Here is a 16,622-nt window from a genome sequence, read left to right on the forward strand (position 1 = left end):
GCGATAAAAGGACAAACAGACAAGCAAAAAGAATGTGAGGGGTAAAGAAGGACAGATAGAGAGAGAGAGAGAGAGAGAGAGAGAGAGAGACAGACAGACAGACAGACAGACAGACAGACAGACAGACAGACAGACAGAAAAGGGCAATTATGAAGGGCACAAAAGGACAGATAGACAGCCAGAAAGAAAAGGGCAATCAGACAGACAGAAAATGGCAAATAGGCAAATATGATGTACGAAAGAAGGACAAACAGATTGAAAGAAAAGGGTAAATAGGCAAATAAAAGGGGGGTAAAGAACAACAGACAGACAGAAAAAAGAGTGTTTCATCATTATACTCTCTATAAACAACTTGTTTTCACTTCCTGTCCACCCCCATTTTGTACGTTTTTTGAACACATCTGCTGCTCAAAATAAAAACCTCAAAATACACGGACACCCACAGAGTCGACGACACCCTCAGAGCTTTCACGTCACATGTCACGCGAAAGTAAATAAAGGTCGTGCACAAACACTCGAACATAAACATGGTTTGAACTGAACATCTTCACCACAGTAAAGCCAGAAGTGCATGAGAAAGAGAATCCGTGTGTTAGCGAGTGTGCACTTCACTGATTTAACTCCCAAAACCTTTTACATGAGACCATAAACAGACTGTGGGTCGTCTTTATCCTCAATGTGTGTACGCGAAAACATTTATATTCTCATCACATGACCAGAGGAACCGTAACATAAACATTACAGGGTAAAACAACAGCAGATCAGATTATGACACAATCAAGTGTGTGGTTTGTTTAAAGGAGTCAGATTTCACCTCTGTGGTGTGACGGCTCAAAACAGCTTCAGGACATAAATGCATGTGGGACGTGATCAGGTACAGGAACATGTGTGTGTGTGTTTGTGGGTGTGTGCAGACGTGCAGACGTGCAGGAGAACGCTATAGGACCATAAGCAAACACACTCCTCCCTCGAAGGCTGAGATCGGAATGTTCTCACTCAAGTTCTGGGAACAGAAAAAAACAGAGAAGAAGGTTTGAAACGATGTGGGACGGGGCACAAAGAAGGACAGTGCAGGGGCAGGGGGCAGAGGGTGGCTGGTGCAAATGTGCCTTCTTGCTGTTCTTTGAAGATTATTTATAAGATGCATTAAAATTTTTTGCAAGATTTTTTATGGAGGCTTCAGTAACGATCGTGAGAAAATTATGCAAAATGTTCGCCAGAAGCAGTGCTGATTTCTTTCCAGCTGTAGAGGTGTCAGGTGATCATACAGATGTTTTTCAAGCACCTAATCAGCAGTGAATGAGAGAAGGAGAAACACAATCATGATGGATTGTTAAATAAGTGAATGGTTTGTTTATTCGTCCTTCTTTTCCCCCAAAACTGCATTTGAAGATGAAACTAAAAGCAAATTTGTATCCAATAGAAATACAGATGAAAGATCTGCTTCCCTTTTTTCTCTGTTTGTTATTTGGAAAAACAGGATCTACAATGAGTTAAAAACTTGAACATATTTTTTGCTGCCTTTTTGTCTCTGTATGAGTGTGTGTGTGTGTGTGTGTGTGTGTGTGTGTGTGTGTGTGTGTGTGTGAAATAGTTTCATATCCTTTTTAAGAAGACATTTAGAGATCTCATGATGTGGCACATTGCTCAATACTGATAGCTCCTGCTTTATTTAATACCACAAGCAGAAATTAATGAGACGTCCATCTGCATAATACTGTATGTTTATAATCTAGATTACTAGTGATAGCGTGCACTAGTGGTTAAAGCGTTAGACTTTGGATCTGTGGGTTGTGGGTTCGCGTCCCAGTCATGCCATGCTGCCACTCTTGGGCCCTTAAATCACATGGGTGCTCAGTTGTGTGTTTATTAATATATAAAACACAAACAGCAGTGTAATGGGTTCTGGTAATTATAAGTGAGAGAAGGATGGAGAGAAAGAGAGAGAAAGAGAGAGGAAAGGTCGTAGCATATTTCACACTTCCACAAACAAGATCTCTGCATACATCATGAGGGATACATGGCCTGAAACATCTGAACAGCATTGTGGGAAACGGGTTTGCATGGAAATGCTGGAAGCACAGCACAGCACATCACAGAACTCATTATTTTCATCCTGGACCTCGGGAGTTCTGGTGGTCATGGAGGGGCCAAGCACTATTCAGGACCACTAAAAGGTGAAAAGAAGGTGCTTTATACACGTCACATGTCACATGTAAATAGTGCAGTGAAATTCTTTCTTTGCATGTCCCAGTGATGTTAGGAAGCTGGGGTCGGAGGTCAGGGTCAGCCATGATACAGCGCCCCTGGATTGGGCGTGGGGGTGGGGGGGATTGGGGGATGGGTTTCTAACTGTGTGTGTGTGTAACTATAGAAAAGGTCTGATGTGCAGGAGAATGAATGGAATAACAAACTCCATCCATCACTTCTGTTACACTTCATGCTTAAGTCCATTCAGAAGCCAGAGCGTCTGGTTCTTCTACTCCAGGGGGGGGGCTTGAAATTAAGATAGAGAAAACCCTTAAAACTGTGCCATAGGGAACTGATTGAGACACAACGTATGACAACGTAAGGCTCTGGCATGGAGAAGCTGATGCTGGATCTGTGATGATCACAAATGTTGAGCTCAGTAGCTCCTACTTTTATACCAAAGATTGTAGAAAGAACGTTTACTTATAATCTTATACTCCAGTGCTCATGTTAGTTCTCACTCTTCAGTGTTCTGTAGTGTTGAAAGATTTATGATCAAACTCTTGATGTCACCAAATGAGGATGGGTTGGAATAGATTAGTGGATTTATTGGGTTGTTAGATGATTGATTAGTTAATTGATTGATTGATTGATTGATTGGTCAATTGATTGATTGATTGATTGATTGGTTGGTTGGTTGATTTATTGATTGGTGTGTGGGGGATGGTTGGTTGATTGGTTAAATGAATTGGGTAATTAGGTGATTGGGAATTAGATTTATTGAGTTTTTTGATGATTAAATGATTGATTGTTGGGTGTGGTGTTGGGTGGTCGGTTGATTGATTTAATTGGGTACTTCAATGATTAGTTGATATTTGGGCTGTTTATTGATTGATTGATTGATTGATTAATTTATTTTTTTGGTGGAAATCCCCACAGTTTATACAGGGTATAAAAATCACCTCATGACTTTGTGAGATAAACATGGTACCAGGCTCTGGAACAGTCAGTTGGCACCGTGGGTAGGTATGCGATTGGTAAGTAGGTAAAAGGTTGTATCAAGCTCGGGGAATTTAGTTGGCGTGTAAACAGAAGGACTGGAACAATGCCATGGGACATCATTGTTCCATTCATTTCCAGGCTTGATCTGAAAGCTCTGGGTGTGGTGTAATTTACTTTCCACTAATAGAGCCAAGAATTACATGGCAAAGCTGTATGTAGCTGCGCTGACCTGAACATGAGAGAAGGCCACATTACCATGGTGAGGATCCTCCCGCTTCAAGCTGCTGTTTATATTCTCGGCCCTGATTGATAGTTCTGACGTGCTTGTAATCTGTTTACTTCTTCTCTCTTCACTTTTGGTTTTACTGTAAAACAGTAGCAAAAACATAAACACGAAGAAGAAGAGTCAAACATGTAGAGAAGAAAACATGCGATAAGCTTCAGACTCGGCCTTGACTCTGTGTTATGACTGAACTCAAACAATTGTTTTTGTTCTTGTTTATTTTTTATTAACCAGCGATAGCATAACCAGAGATACACGGTTTATATTGGTTTAGTCATAAGCGCTGTGGTTTAGGGCTAAAGTTAGCATTATGGTTCAGTAGTGTGCTTCTGTGATTGGGTTTTAGAATCAGGCTTGGCTAATTGGCTGATGATGGTTTAGTGTTTGGGGCTTTTAGTGTTTGTGAGCGTTGAGTGTAACAGGTTCAGGGTTTGGATTGGTTCCTCTTACCAGTGTTAATGTATGTTAGTAGGATACATCCAGGATTGAATAAATGAGCTAAAGATACGGGCGATTGTAAGGAAGACTGCTGGTGATTGTGAGGAAGCCTGAAGCAGGTTGTTTATTGACTCTGGAAATATGAGCAGCAATATTAACTGTACTGTTTATTGAAATGATACGGGCATTGTGTTGAAGAGGAAGCGATAACTCTGAGGCAAACAAACAAATGAAATCATTCAGCAGCCTCTACAGGATCTACAACTGCGTTATTACTCTCACAATGAGAAAATTGTCCCAAACTCTAGCGTTTGATTGGATTCAAATTCAGTCATGAAGTTTCAGTACTGGAGTAAAAGCTCCAATACGACTGCAGAAAAAATCAAATCAAAGATCCCGTCACAATATGGCTCCAGTAGAGGTTTTGCTTTTCTAGTTTAGTAGAAAGTTAGTAAAAAACAAGACGTTTTACAAAAAGCACGATTCCTGTCAGAAATATAGCCTTAGACTATGATTTCCATCAGTCACTGCACTGTCACGTAATCAATCACTCAAACCTGTTCCCTGTCACCTGTGATTGGCGCATGTATATTAATCTCAGCTTTCGCAGCTCCCTGTGTCTTATATTGTCAGCTGTGGGTGTTGTTTCTCACGGTTTTCTTTTTCCAATTATAAGTTTCATGTCCATGCTGTTTTCATTTGTCCCTTTGTGTATTCTCTATAGTACAGTGCAACCTCAATACTGGGGTGTGTGTGTGTGTGTGTGTGTGTGTGTGTGTGTGTGTGTGTGTGTGTGTGTGTTGGGGGGGGGTTACGTTCTATGACCCCTCACATGTAACAAAAAAATGGCGAGGTTTTGACTCTCCTTTTGATGTTTCCTTTTTCAAGGGTACATGTACATGTACTGTGGTGTAAACTCAACAACAATTGACTTGTCATAAATGTTTTATTTACTACTTTAAATGAATAATACAATAATTAAATAGTTTTTCAAACATTATTATGTCATTTATAAGTACAAACTCTGTTTTGAAATGTTCCTCTGAACTGTTACTCTGTTAAATCCTACTCGCGAACAGATTTTTTGAGAATTACTCTCAGTCCAGTTCCGATTGAAAAGTCACGAACTATCAACGTTCCACTGTTACTACTGATACAATACTTACTAATACTTAATAATCACTTAATAATTAATACCATCACAGACATTTCCACCACTCGCAGCATCCGTAAAACCATCAGCATTGTGACAGACCACACACACACACGCACACACACACACACACACACACACACACCATTAACACACTCTCTAAACCAACTTTCTGGGGCCTGACATACAAACGGTGTAGTAGATTCTCCCTGCAAGCAAAACAAAGCAGATTCCCCAAAACATAGAGACCAATCTGATAAAGAAACACATACACACACACACACACACACACACACACACACACACACACACACTGTTACTGCTTGGGGCTGCACTCACGTGTAAAACATTACATTCGCACATGTAAAACTGGAGTAGTGTCCTGTGTGCTGGTCCTGTATGTTCTGTATCTGGTGTTACGTTGTTTTCTGGAGCACCTTGTTCCTGGAGGAACGCTGTTTCGTGACGCTGTGTGTTGTACTGCGTAACTCTACAATGCGTTCACTGTGGCTGAAATGACAATAAAGTCACATGACATTTAATTTAAATTAATTTACATTTACATAAACTCCATAAGCACATTCTAAACCAATGCTGTGTCTGATACCACCTGGAGGACTGATCTTTAGTGCATTAGTGGGTCGTTATGGGATTGAAGTCCTGGCATTTGTAAAAACTCGAATGAATTTGTATCTTCAGAGTCCAGTTCTGCGATTTAATAAAGGAAAACGAAGCCACGGCTACTCCCTGGTCACACTTCCTTTTCCAGACTTAAACAGGATACAGACAGGAAGTAGGACGGATTACTGACTGCGGAGTTTAACTTTATGATTAGAGGGAATATTTTTGCAACGTCACACAAAATACTGTACTACTGAGGGATTATCCAGAGTGAGGTGTTACAGTATGTAGAACATCCGGAGGTAAAGCCGAGAGCATTATAAAGATGTAAGGTCTCACACCCAGCTGTGGATTATCACCTTATTCAAGCTGTTCAAGCTGTTATTGATGCTCCATTTAATGTTTTTTTATTATATTTCATTAAGTTCTTACACAACGTCTTTCTTGCCAATGTGTCTTTACTGGAATTTACAGTTTCATGCCCTAACTTGCAGTGGATGAGTCTCCTCATAATTAGCATTATCCATTTCCATTTCCCTTTATTTATATTCAGTATATATTTATAAAAACCTTCACACTTCTGGGATGATGTTCCACTAGATTTTGGAGTGTTCTTGTGCAGATTTACAATGATGGCATTTATCCATTTATCTCATTCATACAAAAAAGCGGTTAAGAGACTTGCTCAAGGGCCCAGCAGGGGCAGATTGGGGGTGCTGGGATTGAATCTCATGACCTTCTGATCTGAAGTCCAACATCTTAACCACTAAGCTCCCACTGAGCTACCACCTATGGTTTTCAGTAGGGTTAAGGGTCAGAGCACTATTGCAGGAGATCTTCCACTCCAACCCATGTAAAGCAGATCTTCATGGAGCCGGCTTTGTGCACATTGCCATGGAGGACACTGTCATGCTCCTGGTTTAAGTGAAGGGAAAATGTACGCTATCGCCACCCTAAAAGATCTCCAATACAAATGTGTGCCTCTAAATTTAAGATAAAATTTAGGGAAAAACACATGTTTGTAGAAGTAAATCCTGGTTGGTGTTGGGATATTGAAGTGGCGGCTGATGTCAAAGCCAACAACAATAAAAACAATAACAATAGCGTACACAAAAAAAGTCAGACTGAGATCAGGGCCAGGGTATAATAACACAATAAGCACATCACTGACACAGTGAGATATATGCACTTAAATAGGACTAACAAGAAACCGCTATGAGTGATGAGTGATGTGACATGAGATAAGTGTGATATGGTCAGGTGACATAAATGCAAATATAAGCAATTCATTTTCTGTCAGTATCAGATGAATGGCTTGAGTTTGCCTTTCTTCCTGTTCTTCTCAGAGATGGTGAGATTCAGCAATTCGCATCTGTGCATCGGCATACAAGTTACAAGTTACAAGTTACCGGATACAAGTTACAAGTTACCGGATACAAGTTACAAGTTACCGGATAAACATTTGCATTTGTTTGTGTCGGTAAAAAAAAAAACAATTATATTATATAACTATCAGTAGATGTTTTTTACTTTTATTATTTAGAAAGTGACCAATAATTTCTATCCAATATTTGATTGATTCTCCTCGCTAAACTGTTTAGTTAACACCAAGACCGAGGCGTGTCCTGAGAATCACATAGAATACAGATTAACATGGCAGAGGTAGAGCTGCATCTTCCTGCAGACACAACAAAAAAAAAAGTGAACTTTCTGTACATACGGATTTGCATGGCATCATATATTTTTTCATTGAATCGCATCGTGTTGAATCGAATAGAAATCAAAACAGCGCTGTAAATTGTAATCGGGAGCTGCTCCATGCGTATCTTTAATGTATCGTATCGTCGGCTATCCATCGAGATACGAATCGCATTGGCCTCAGTTACGGAGATGCACATCGCTTCATGTTTCTACACAGTGTCACAGTGACATTAGTGCGCCCCCTGCTGGCTACATGACAGTGTAAATACTGTGAAGTTCAGGATCATCTGTGGTCATTGCAGTGTCTATAAAATGACTGACAGTAACTGAATCTGAACACAAAGACTTGCTGATTATCATCTTATCTCATGGTCACTTCTCAACACTTACAGGTCAAAGTGCTGGGATTCAAAGTAACAACCTTCTCATGAGAAGCCCAATGTCTTAAGTGACAGCTCAGTACTCAGAACTATTTAGAAAGTTGTGGGTTTAAGCCGTGGTATCAACAAGATTTCACTCTTGGGGCCCTTGAGCAAGGCCCTTACCCCTCTGTGGTCCAGGGGCACTGTATCATGGCTGACCCTGAGCTCAGACCCTGGCGTTCTAACATCGCTGGTATATATATATATATATATATATATATATATATATATATATATATATATATATATGAAGAAAGAATTTCATTGTGATAAGTACAGTATAAAGCCCACAGTTTAATGGACTGTAATGTTTGAGTTTGCATTCACACACGTCCTGTTGGCCCCAATGAGTGATGGGAAACTGAACCTTTCTGTAGGTTAAAAGCCAAACAATGGGGTTTGAGTTTATTCACGTTTTAAAGACAAAAAGGTTTTGTATTCTAACTTAAAGTAAATGAAGCTGGACGTGGTGATTGGGATTGGACTGATTGGGATCGACGTCCATTAAAACATTTACTAAATTATTAGAAACGTGTTACTGAGACGTCTCACGTGGAACTCTACTGGAACTCATGCAAAACATATATGATTCCAGATGTAGTGTTAAACACAACTTTATTTCAGTTAGCTGCAATTTTATAGCACACACGTGTGTGTGTGTACGTGTGTGTACGTGTGTGTACAGCTATATATGTTCTGAGTGAACTGGTAACATGGAGCACATAAACATCTGGGTGGTGTTTTGGCCACTGTTGGTACACTGTGTTCTTTTTACACTCACCACAAAAGCTCGTTGCATACGTAGCACACAGCATATGTTCCTCCTCCACAGAGGAAGTCTTTCTTACACACACACACACACACACACACACACACACACACACAGAGAGCTCGGCACGGTGCTGTGTTTTGTCAGACCGTGAGCTTCAGACGGTCCGTACCGCTGCTACACATTTCCAACACGTTGTGGTGTTTCTAGCGTCTAATAAACACCTGTGACCCTCTATGAGTGCATTATAAGCAGTTATTACTTCAGATTAGCGACACATGCTACAATTCATTCATCCTTCCTGCATCTCAGAGTGTTAAGTCATGGACCGTTAGATATGAGGAACCATTTCTCAGCTTTAGGAAAGTTTGCATTAGGAGTTTTCTGGTTTTATTATGAAATATCTCCATGTGTATGTGAATATTGTAAGAAGTGATCGAAAACGTTATCAGAAACCATCAGGAGTCATTAGGATCCCTCAGAGAAACAGCAGACCCATTGAGAACCTTTTGAACCTATAAGGAGCCACCTATAAATGTACACTGTATGATCAAAAGTATTGGGACACCCAGCTTCTCCACCATTTGTGATGAATGTTTCATGCTGACTGCACCACAGGAACCTCGACACCTCACCTCCATCACTACCTGACTGATTGCATCTCCAAGAAATTCAGTGGAACATCTTCCCAGAAAAGTGGAGGGTATTATAAAAGTGAACGAGGACTAAATGTGGAATTGGGTCTTCAAAAAGATCTTCATTCAAGTCTTATGGTCAGGTGTCCAAAACTCGTGTGTGTGTGTGTGTGTGTGTGTGTGTGTGTGTGTGTGTGTGTGTGTGTGTGTGTGTGTGTGTGTGTGTGTGTGTGTGTTCCTCCACCTGCCCTTCACTCTATGGCACAGCACATTTTACATCACCTTCAGACACACACATGCAGTGTGAAGGAGAACGTGTTTACACGCACACAAGGTCAGTTGTGCTTCAGTCATGTGAAACACCATGTGGGAGCAGGTGAACATTCACTAAACCTGTGTTCCACTTCATCTCCTCCTTCTGCTCCACACACACACACACACACACACACACACACACACACACACACACACACACACACACACACACATTCCATTTATTTCTCTTTTTACTGTTTGAGTAGATTTAGTTTTGACCAATTTTAAGCACATAGAACCATCACACTACAGATTTACCCAATCTAATCTAATCTAATCTCGTCTGATCTAATATAATCTGGTCTAACATAATCTGATCTAAACTAATCTGATCTAATCTAATCTCGTCTGATCTAATATAATCTGGTCTAATTTAATCTGATCTAATCTAATTTGGTCTGTTTTAAAATAATCTGATCTAATTTAATATGATCTGCTTGTATCTAATATAATCTGGTCTAATTTAATATAATCTGATCTAATATAATCTGGTGTGATCTAATGTAATCTGATCTGATATAATATAATCTGATTTTATCTAATATAATCTAATCTGATCTAATCTAATCTGGTTTGATTTTATTTGATCTAATTTTAAACTAATTTATCACCCTTCTGGTTTCCATGGTTTGACACTGGGGAGTGAGAATAGAGTGTGAGTGTGTGTGTGTGTGTGTGAGTGTGTGAGTCTGTGCATCTGTGTGTGAGTGTGTGTGTGTGTGTATGTGTGTGTGTGTGTGTGAGTGTGTGTATGTGTGTGTATATGTGTGTGTGTGTGTGTGTGTATGTGTGTGTGTGTGTGTGTGAGTGTGTGCGTGTGCATGTGTGTGTGAGTGTGTGAGTGTGTGCGTGTGTGTATATGTGTGGGTGTGAGTCTGTGCGTCTGTGTGCGAGTGTGTGCGTGTGTATAAATGTGTGCAAAGCATTCTCTTGAGAAATCACATGTAATCCCACAATATTCTACACTTCTTCTGATAAACTGCTTCCTGAAGACCAATAAATGCCCGAAGAAAATAAGAGTGTAAATGAAAAGCTGGTAAACAGGTTCTGATGTCCTCCATGATGTTGTTTATTATTTGTGTAATAACCGTGTACAATCGTTCATGCTGCACTTTAATACATATGGTAAAAAGACTGAGGTCGAACCTCGACTTCTTCATTCTAAACCAAGTCCACATCTCCACCATGCTGAGACATCGTCCTGTCCCCCTGTACTCACATACATAAAGTTTCGACATTCTACATGTTCAGAGTTTCAGCTCAGTGGAAGGAAACGACGAAGGAAAGTAGTGAATGACGCCACCTGCTGGACAACTTGATTATCTTCACTCTCAGAGTACAGTACAGCGCTTATCATCACATACATCACTTTATCACCTGCAGGAGCTACACTTCATTCCTTCAACCACTTAATACCGTCACCAAAAATAACATTCCACAGATGTTTTAAAAACAAGCAATGGAGCATAAATAACGAATGATAATGTGAATAGCAGCAAAACATTTCCTGGGATACAGAAACTATTGTGTGAGATATAAAAACTACAGCGGGTAAAATAAGAATTGAACATCGTTTTTCTCATTAAATATGTTTCTAAAGGTGCGACTGACATGAAATTCTTACCAGATGTTGGTAACAACCCATGAAACCCAATGCAGAAATCGATGTCCATAAATGAAGTTGTGTAATAATGTGAAATGAAACAGGGAAAAGTGATGAACACATGAAGAAAACACATGAAAAGACCAGACCCGCTGAAACCAGTCAGTAATTAGAAAGCAGTCCTGCCCCGTGTCGGGGAACATCAATACCAGCTGCTTCAGTCACAACTAAAGGTGTCCCATTACCAAGGTTTCACACGAGAAACATCTCATGATAGGAAAAAGCTAAGAGCTCCCTCAAGACCTTCACAACCTTATTGTTGCAAAACACACTGATGGATTTCTCAACTTCTGAATGTTGGGCCATAATCCAGAAGTGGAAAGAACATTTCACCATTAACTGGCCATGACCAGATGCTTCTCATTAAACAGAGGAGTGAAAAGAATATCAGAGGCGCTGCCCAAGAACCAAGGACCACTTGTGGAGAGCTTCAGAAAGACCTGGAATTAGCAGGTACAATAAGTAACGCATTTAACCGCCATGTCCTGTGTGCACGCTCACCACACAAGACTCCACCGCTGAAGAACGAGCATGCTGAAGCTCATTTACAGTTTGATGCACAACATTTTGGACATGTCTGTGAAATACTGGGGGAATAAAACCTGGTCAGATCAGACAAATCTTTTTGGATGCCATAATACACACCATGTTTGGAGGACAAATGGCACTGCACCTCGCCCCAAAAACACCAGACCAACAGAGAAGTTTGGAGGTGAGAACATCATGGTGTGGGGCTGTTTTTCAGCATATGGTACTGATGAACTTCATATAAATGAAGGAAGGATGAATGGAAAAATGTACAAGACATTCTTGATATCTTCTTCCATCTACCAGGATGATGAAGATGGAATGAGGGTGAACGTTTCAGCAAAACAATGATCTCATACACACAGCTGAGGAAACTCTCTGGTTTCTGAGAAAGAAAATAAAGCTTCTGGAATGGTCCAGCCAATCTGACCTGAATCCCATTAAATTCAATGGAAAGAACGGAAGAGAAGGTTCTGTGGTCTCTTCTATGAACGCTGGTCTTTAGTTCTTTCTATAGATTTTACTAAAGGTGCTATTGGCATGAAATTTTTACCAGATGTTGGTAACATCTGGTAAAAATGTATATTTACTGAAAAAAATCGCTGACGTGTTCAATAATTATTTTACCCTCTGTATTCTGTGGGATATAAAAACTATTCCCTGAAAATGTCCCCGAAATGTTCATAATGGTGGGTAATAAACACTTCCTCTCTCTCTCACACACACACACACACACACACACACACACACACACACACGGAGATGAAAAGCGATAAAAAGAAATAAAACACTGTTTAAAAGCGTGTGTTTTTCAGTAGGTGGCTTCGTCCGCATTGTCATCGCTGTCTCCTCCGAAACCTTCTCCGTTGTCAAAGTAGGACATGATGTAGTCCGTCCCCTGAAAAGATGTTCAAGAGACGTGAAAAATGAGATCTCTGCCCCGATTGGGTCACGTGATCTACAGCGTGGATCGGCCGAGCTCACCTCTTCAAACTCTTCCTCGTCGTACTCCTCCACATGGTCAGGCTCTTCTTCTTCCTCTCCGGCATTCTTCTTCTCCTTGTCCTCCTCCTCTTCTGACTGGTTCTCCTCCTCTTTTTTTCCAGGTTCTGTCGGGACGTGAGATGTTCGTGAATCAGTCCACAGTCAGCGGCGTGTTTTATCTGTTTGTCAGTCTGCTTACATCGTAATACGAAATAATAATAAAAGTAGGAGGAGGTGGGAGCTTAGTGTTTAAGGCATCCACACCAAGCTGCCACTTCGGGGCCCCTGAGGAAGGCCCTTAAGCCCATATCTGCTGCATGCCAAATAAATGTGAAGAACAATACAAGCGCAGAGGCATTTACTCATCACAAATACATCCAAATCCTTCTTTGAAGACCTCAGTTTGTTAAGAAGCTGAGATCAGAGAGGGTCTCAGTGGCCAGAACAGTGGCAGATTGGTGGTGCTGGGGTTTGAACCCCCAACCTTCTCATTGGAAACCCAGAGCCTTAACCACTAAGGAATCACTTGGAGAAAGACTTGAGGAATCGCTTGAAGTGTTTGGGGAAATGATCTGAGAAATGATGAGAAATTATCTGAGAAATTATGAGAAATGATATGAGAAATGATGAGAAATTATTGGAGGTTGAGTTTATTACTGTCATATTAACTCTTTATTTAGCACACAGGTTCTTTCTGCTAGTTTTTAGGTGGTATATAAATAAAGTTTAATTTAATTGAATGTAGGTTAATAATCAGCAAAGTGCCGATGGAGTGAACCAGAGATACTGTTACACCCTGAAGCTCCTTCTGAACTGTTTAATTCCTTTCACACTGCAGCATATTTCAAACGGATGCTTTATAAATATCAACTAACATCTGCTCTAAAAATCTTTCCCCAGACATGTTATAATACACATGATAGGGTGCTGTCTCACACACACACACACACACACACACACACTAAAAACCTCACCTCCAGTTTCTGTAAGAGTTCTTTGGGAGCAGCAGGCTTCGTTTTGCTTTTCAACACCGGTTTGGTCTCTGTGGGCGGAAACAACAGTGTGTATGGGTTTGTGTGTGTGTGTGTGTGTGTGTGTTTGTTATCACTCACTGGATTTGCGTGACTTCTGAACTCTGGGGCAAAGTTCTTTAGGGAGTCGATTCCAGTCTGAAACACAGAAACGGTTTATACATGAGTCCCTACAGAAGTACCTACGGAAGCCCTAATAGGTCAGACAGCATTCGGGGGACTCAGTCAGAAGGACACAGTGCTCCATGTGTAGTTAAATGGATTAAACAAATTACTAATTATTTCAGCCCTAATGTATGAGTAATATAATTTGCATGTTGCCAACATGAATTGACAACATTGGCCTCTAAAAGCTTCTGTACTGTAACTGTTAAAAGCACAGATACTCTAAAGTGTGGATTTTTCTCTTACCTGGAGTCCATTCGCTGTTCTTGGCCTGTCCAGTCTGGTATTTATCTGAGTAACGGGCCACATCTGATCAAACAAAACAAGGTCGTTTACACAATGACACTGCCGTTAAGGTCCCAATAGGTTGCTATTGTGTTTGGACAATAAAACGTGTACTGGCTTCATTTACATGCAAAAGAACAACAGAGACGTCTGAAGCTTCACCCTGGTATTTAGCAACACAATAGAACTGGACTGATTGCTCTGTAAAAAAACAGACTGTGCTGACACTGGAGACCCCCCCCATAAAGTCTCCTTAACTCACCTTTCCGAGGTGCAGATGGTTGGATGTGGAAGGGCAGGTTCCTGCTGGAGGCTCGGAGTTCCTGTTTCAGCGCCAGCATGTACTCCACCTCCTCTCCAGTCTGCAGAGGAACCGGCCTGAACTGCATGGGCTGAGAACCAAAACAAAGCACACTGATAGAAGACACGAACGATCACTACCAACTCCTGTGATTATCTCGGCGTGTTGAAGCGAAACCTACAGGGTAGAGCGCTGTGGGTGCCTGAGCGCCGCTGGGTAGAGCTTCTCCTCGGCCGAAACCCAGAGAGTCCACGTTAAATGTGAAGAGACTCCGACCTCGGCCTCGTCCTGACATGATGCCTACGAAAACACACACACACACACACAGTCATGTTACACAACACCAGCCTCCTCAGACTTATCATTTCATACTGATCATTGATCAGCTGTTAGAATCACGTGGTACAGTCTGGAAGACATTCTTATTACATGATATAATGACGTCATATAAACATATACATGAGAAAGCATGTCGAAATGCTCAGTGTATAATAACACATTTATAACGCTGCATATGTGTCTATGTGAGTAGTACACACAATAACACGACTGTGAAAGTGAGTCTTCTCGCACATACATTATGGTTCTTACCTTAGATGTTCAGCTGCTGCTCTTCACGCTAAACCTGCTGATGAACCTCCTCAGATAAACACCATCCGCTTCTTCTGTATTAATGATCTAAATAAATACTACTGTATAAAAACACACCATATGCTATAAAATCACTCGACACTCGTGTGTTAGAAACCACGTGTGCGAGTCCTGATCACACCACATTCCACTTCCGCACCGGCAGGAGGAAAAGGGGAGGAGCCGGAAATCACGTGACTGGGGAGATGTAAACAACGCGCACGTGCTTTTGGGAATCTGAAACAGAGCAATTGTTTTGGTTGCAGTTGAAGAATAATTACATAAAAATAAAAAGTATATATATATATATATATATATATATATATATAAAGGAAATAAAATTTATTTCCTTAAAAATATCTACAATAAAATTAAAACGTCTACAATAATCGTTATAAAAGTTAATTCACATGTAATTCATTATTATTATTGCACATGATTGTAGAAAATATAAAAAATATGTAAATATATAAAAACATAACTATATCTATATTATCTTTATATATATTCATTTACATATTAAAACTCGTAAATACATCAAACATACACTATATGAACAAAAGTATTGGGACACTTGACTTCTCCTGGACATATTGTGCTTCTTCACCAAACCGTTGGAGGCAAAAACAATTGGACGTCTTTATGTGCGGTAGCATGAAAATGTCCCTTCATCAAATTTTATTTGCCCCTGATTGTCCTCTGTTTTTTTCCCATGATGCTTTTCGATGTTAGTGTAACCTTCAGACGTGAGCGTTTGTTTTGTGTCGACGTCGTTTTTCTCATGTGTTCGAGGTTGTTGGAAGGTCGTCGAAGAAAAGGAGTGAGATAGTGAAATCTGTGTGTGGTGAAACACACACACACACACACACACACACACACACACACACACACCGTTTTTCTGAACTTAGAAGCTTCTTTCTGACCACCTGCTACGGTGATTTGGTTCTTCTGTGTAAATCTAGAAGAACATTCAATTCACAGAAGAGGAAAGAACATGAGGCGTGAAAGCTGTGTGTGTTTCTGCACTGCCCATTACATCGTCTTTTTTTCCTACTTTATGATTATATTGGACACTTATTTATGTTACAATCATATACTGCATTACAAATAGCATATAATAATCAATCCGACCATAAAGTGTAGAAATGTACATTTATGTGATGTGTTTTAAGTCTAAGTTTTACTCAAAAATAATTGTTTTTAAATAAAATCTTTTCCCTGCACATTCTCTTAAACGACTAAAAGAGAGTAAATTCTGTAATGATTCAAACACGTCCTCATGCTTGTTCATGCTATTTTATTATTAGTATTGTGCTGTTTACAATAAACACTGTAAATCCACCAGTTCAGAGAGGTTTCACTGGGCAGCTTGGTGTCCATATAAAAGCTTAATCTGAATTAAAGACCCCAAGATGATTATAATTTCTTGTACAATGCTTGTGAAAAGTTTAGAAAGTCCCAGTCTTTAATCTCCTTTGAGAGACACGTCCATGTTCCTTTTGTTTC

General features: G+C 40.2%; 1 protein-coding gene and 1 long non-coding RNA gene across 5 annotated transcripts in view; both read right to left on the bottom strand.

Annotated features, from left to right (window-relative positions):
* LOC124382074 overlaps positions 1-5,854 on the bottom strand; it is a 6,719-nt gene extending 865 nt beyond the window's left edge. The window contains exons 1-3 of one of the 2 annotated variants that reach the window (XR_006924970.1): positions 5,406-5,854; positions 3,448-3,557; positions 1-1,003 (exon numbers count right to left, since the gene is read on the bottom strand). The exon at positions 1-1,003 is cut by the window's left edge and continues 865 nt beyond it. This is a non-coding gene — a long non-coding RNA (uncharacterized LOC124382074). Of the gene's footprint in view, positions 1,004-3,421; positions 3,558-5,405 lie in introns of both variants that reach the window. The other variant, XR_006924971.1, reaches the window with a different exon arrangement.
* Positions 5,855-10,574: 4,720 nt separating this feature from the next.
* On the bottom strand, positions 10,575-15,262 carry LOC124382035 (DNA-directed RNA polymerase III subunit RPC7-like). Of its 3 annotated transcripts, none has more exons than XM_046844115.1 (8): positions 15,088-15,262; positions 14,668-14,788; positions 14,448-14,577; positions 14,147-14,209; positions 13,817-13,873; positions 13,679-13,746; positions 12,705-12,829; positions 10,575-12,618 (listed from the first exon to the last, which is right to left on the bottom strand). In XM_046844115.1, exons 2-8 carry the CDS (start codon positions 14,779-14,781, stop codon positions 12,402-12,404), a joined length of 774 nt encoding a protein of 257 aa, XP_046700071.1. In that variant the 5' UTR covers positions 14,782-14,788; positions 15,088-15,262; the 3' UTR covers positions 10,575-12,401. The 3 variants fall into 3 exon arrangements, with proteins under 3 accessions (XP_046700071.1, XP_046700070.1, XP_046700072.1); XM_046844114.1 differs by having other exon boundaries at positions 14,668-14,786; positions 15,078-15,262; XM_046844116.1 differs by lacking the exon at positions 12,705-12,829 and having other exon boundaries at positions 14,668-14,786; positions 15,078-15,262.
* Positions 15,263-16,622: the final 1,360 nt, after the last annotated feature.

The sequence above is a fragment of the Silurus meridionalis genome, chromosome 29 (assembly GCF_014805685.1).
Source record: "Silurus meridionalis isolate SWU-2019-XX chromosome 29, ASM1480568v1, whole genome shotgun sequence".
NCBI classification, from domain to species: Eukaryota; Metazoa; Chordata; class Actinopteri; order Siluriformes; family Siluridae; genus Silurus; species Silurus meridionalis.

Bases quoted from the DNA above. Each gene is read 5' to 3' on its own strand.
- LOC124382035 (XM_046844115.1), bottom strand. From the start codon at position 14,781: ATGTCAGGACGAGGCCGAGGTCGGAGTCTCTTCACATTTAACGTGGAC. The intron at 14,578-14,667 runs GTAGGTTTCGCT...TTTGGTTCTCAG, and splicing joins CACCCACAGCGCTCTACCCT to CCCATGCAGTTCAGGCCGGT. The intron at 14,210-14,447 runs GTGAGTTAAGGA...TTGTTTGATCAG, and splicing joins ACCATCTGCACCTCGGAAAG to ATGTGGCCCGTTACTCAGAT.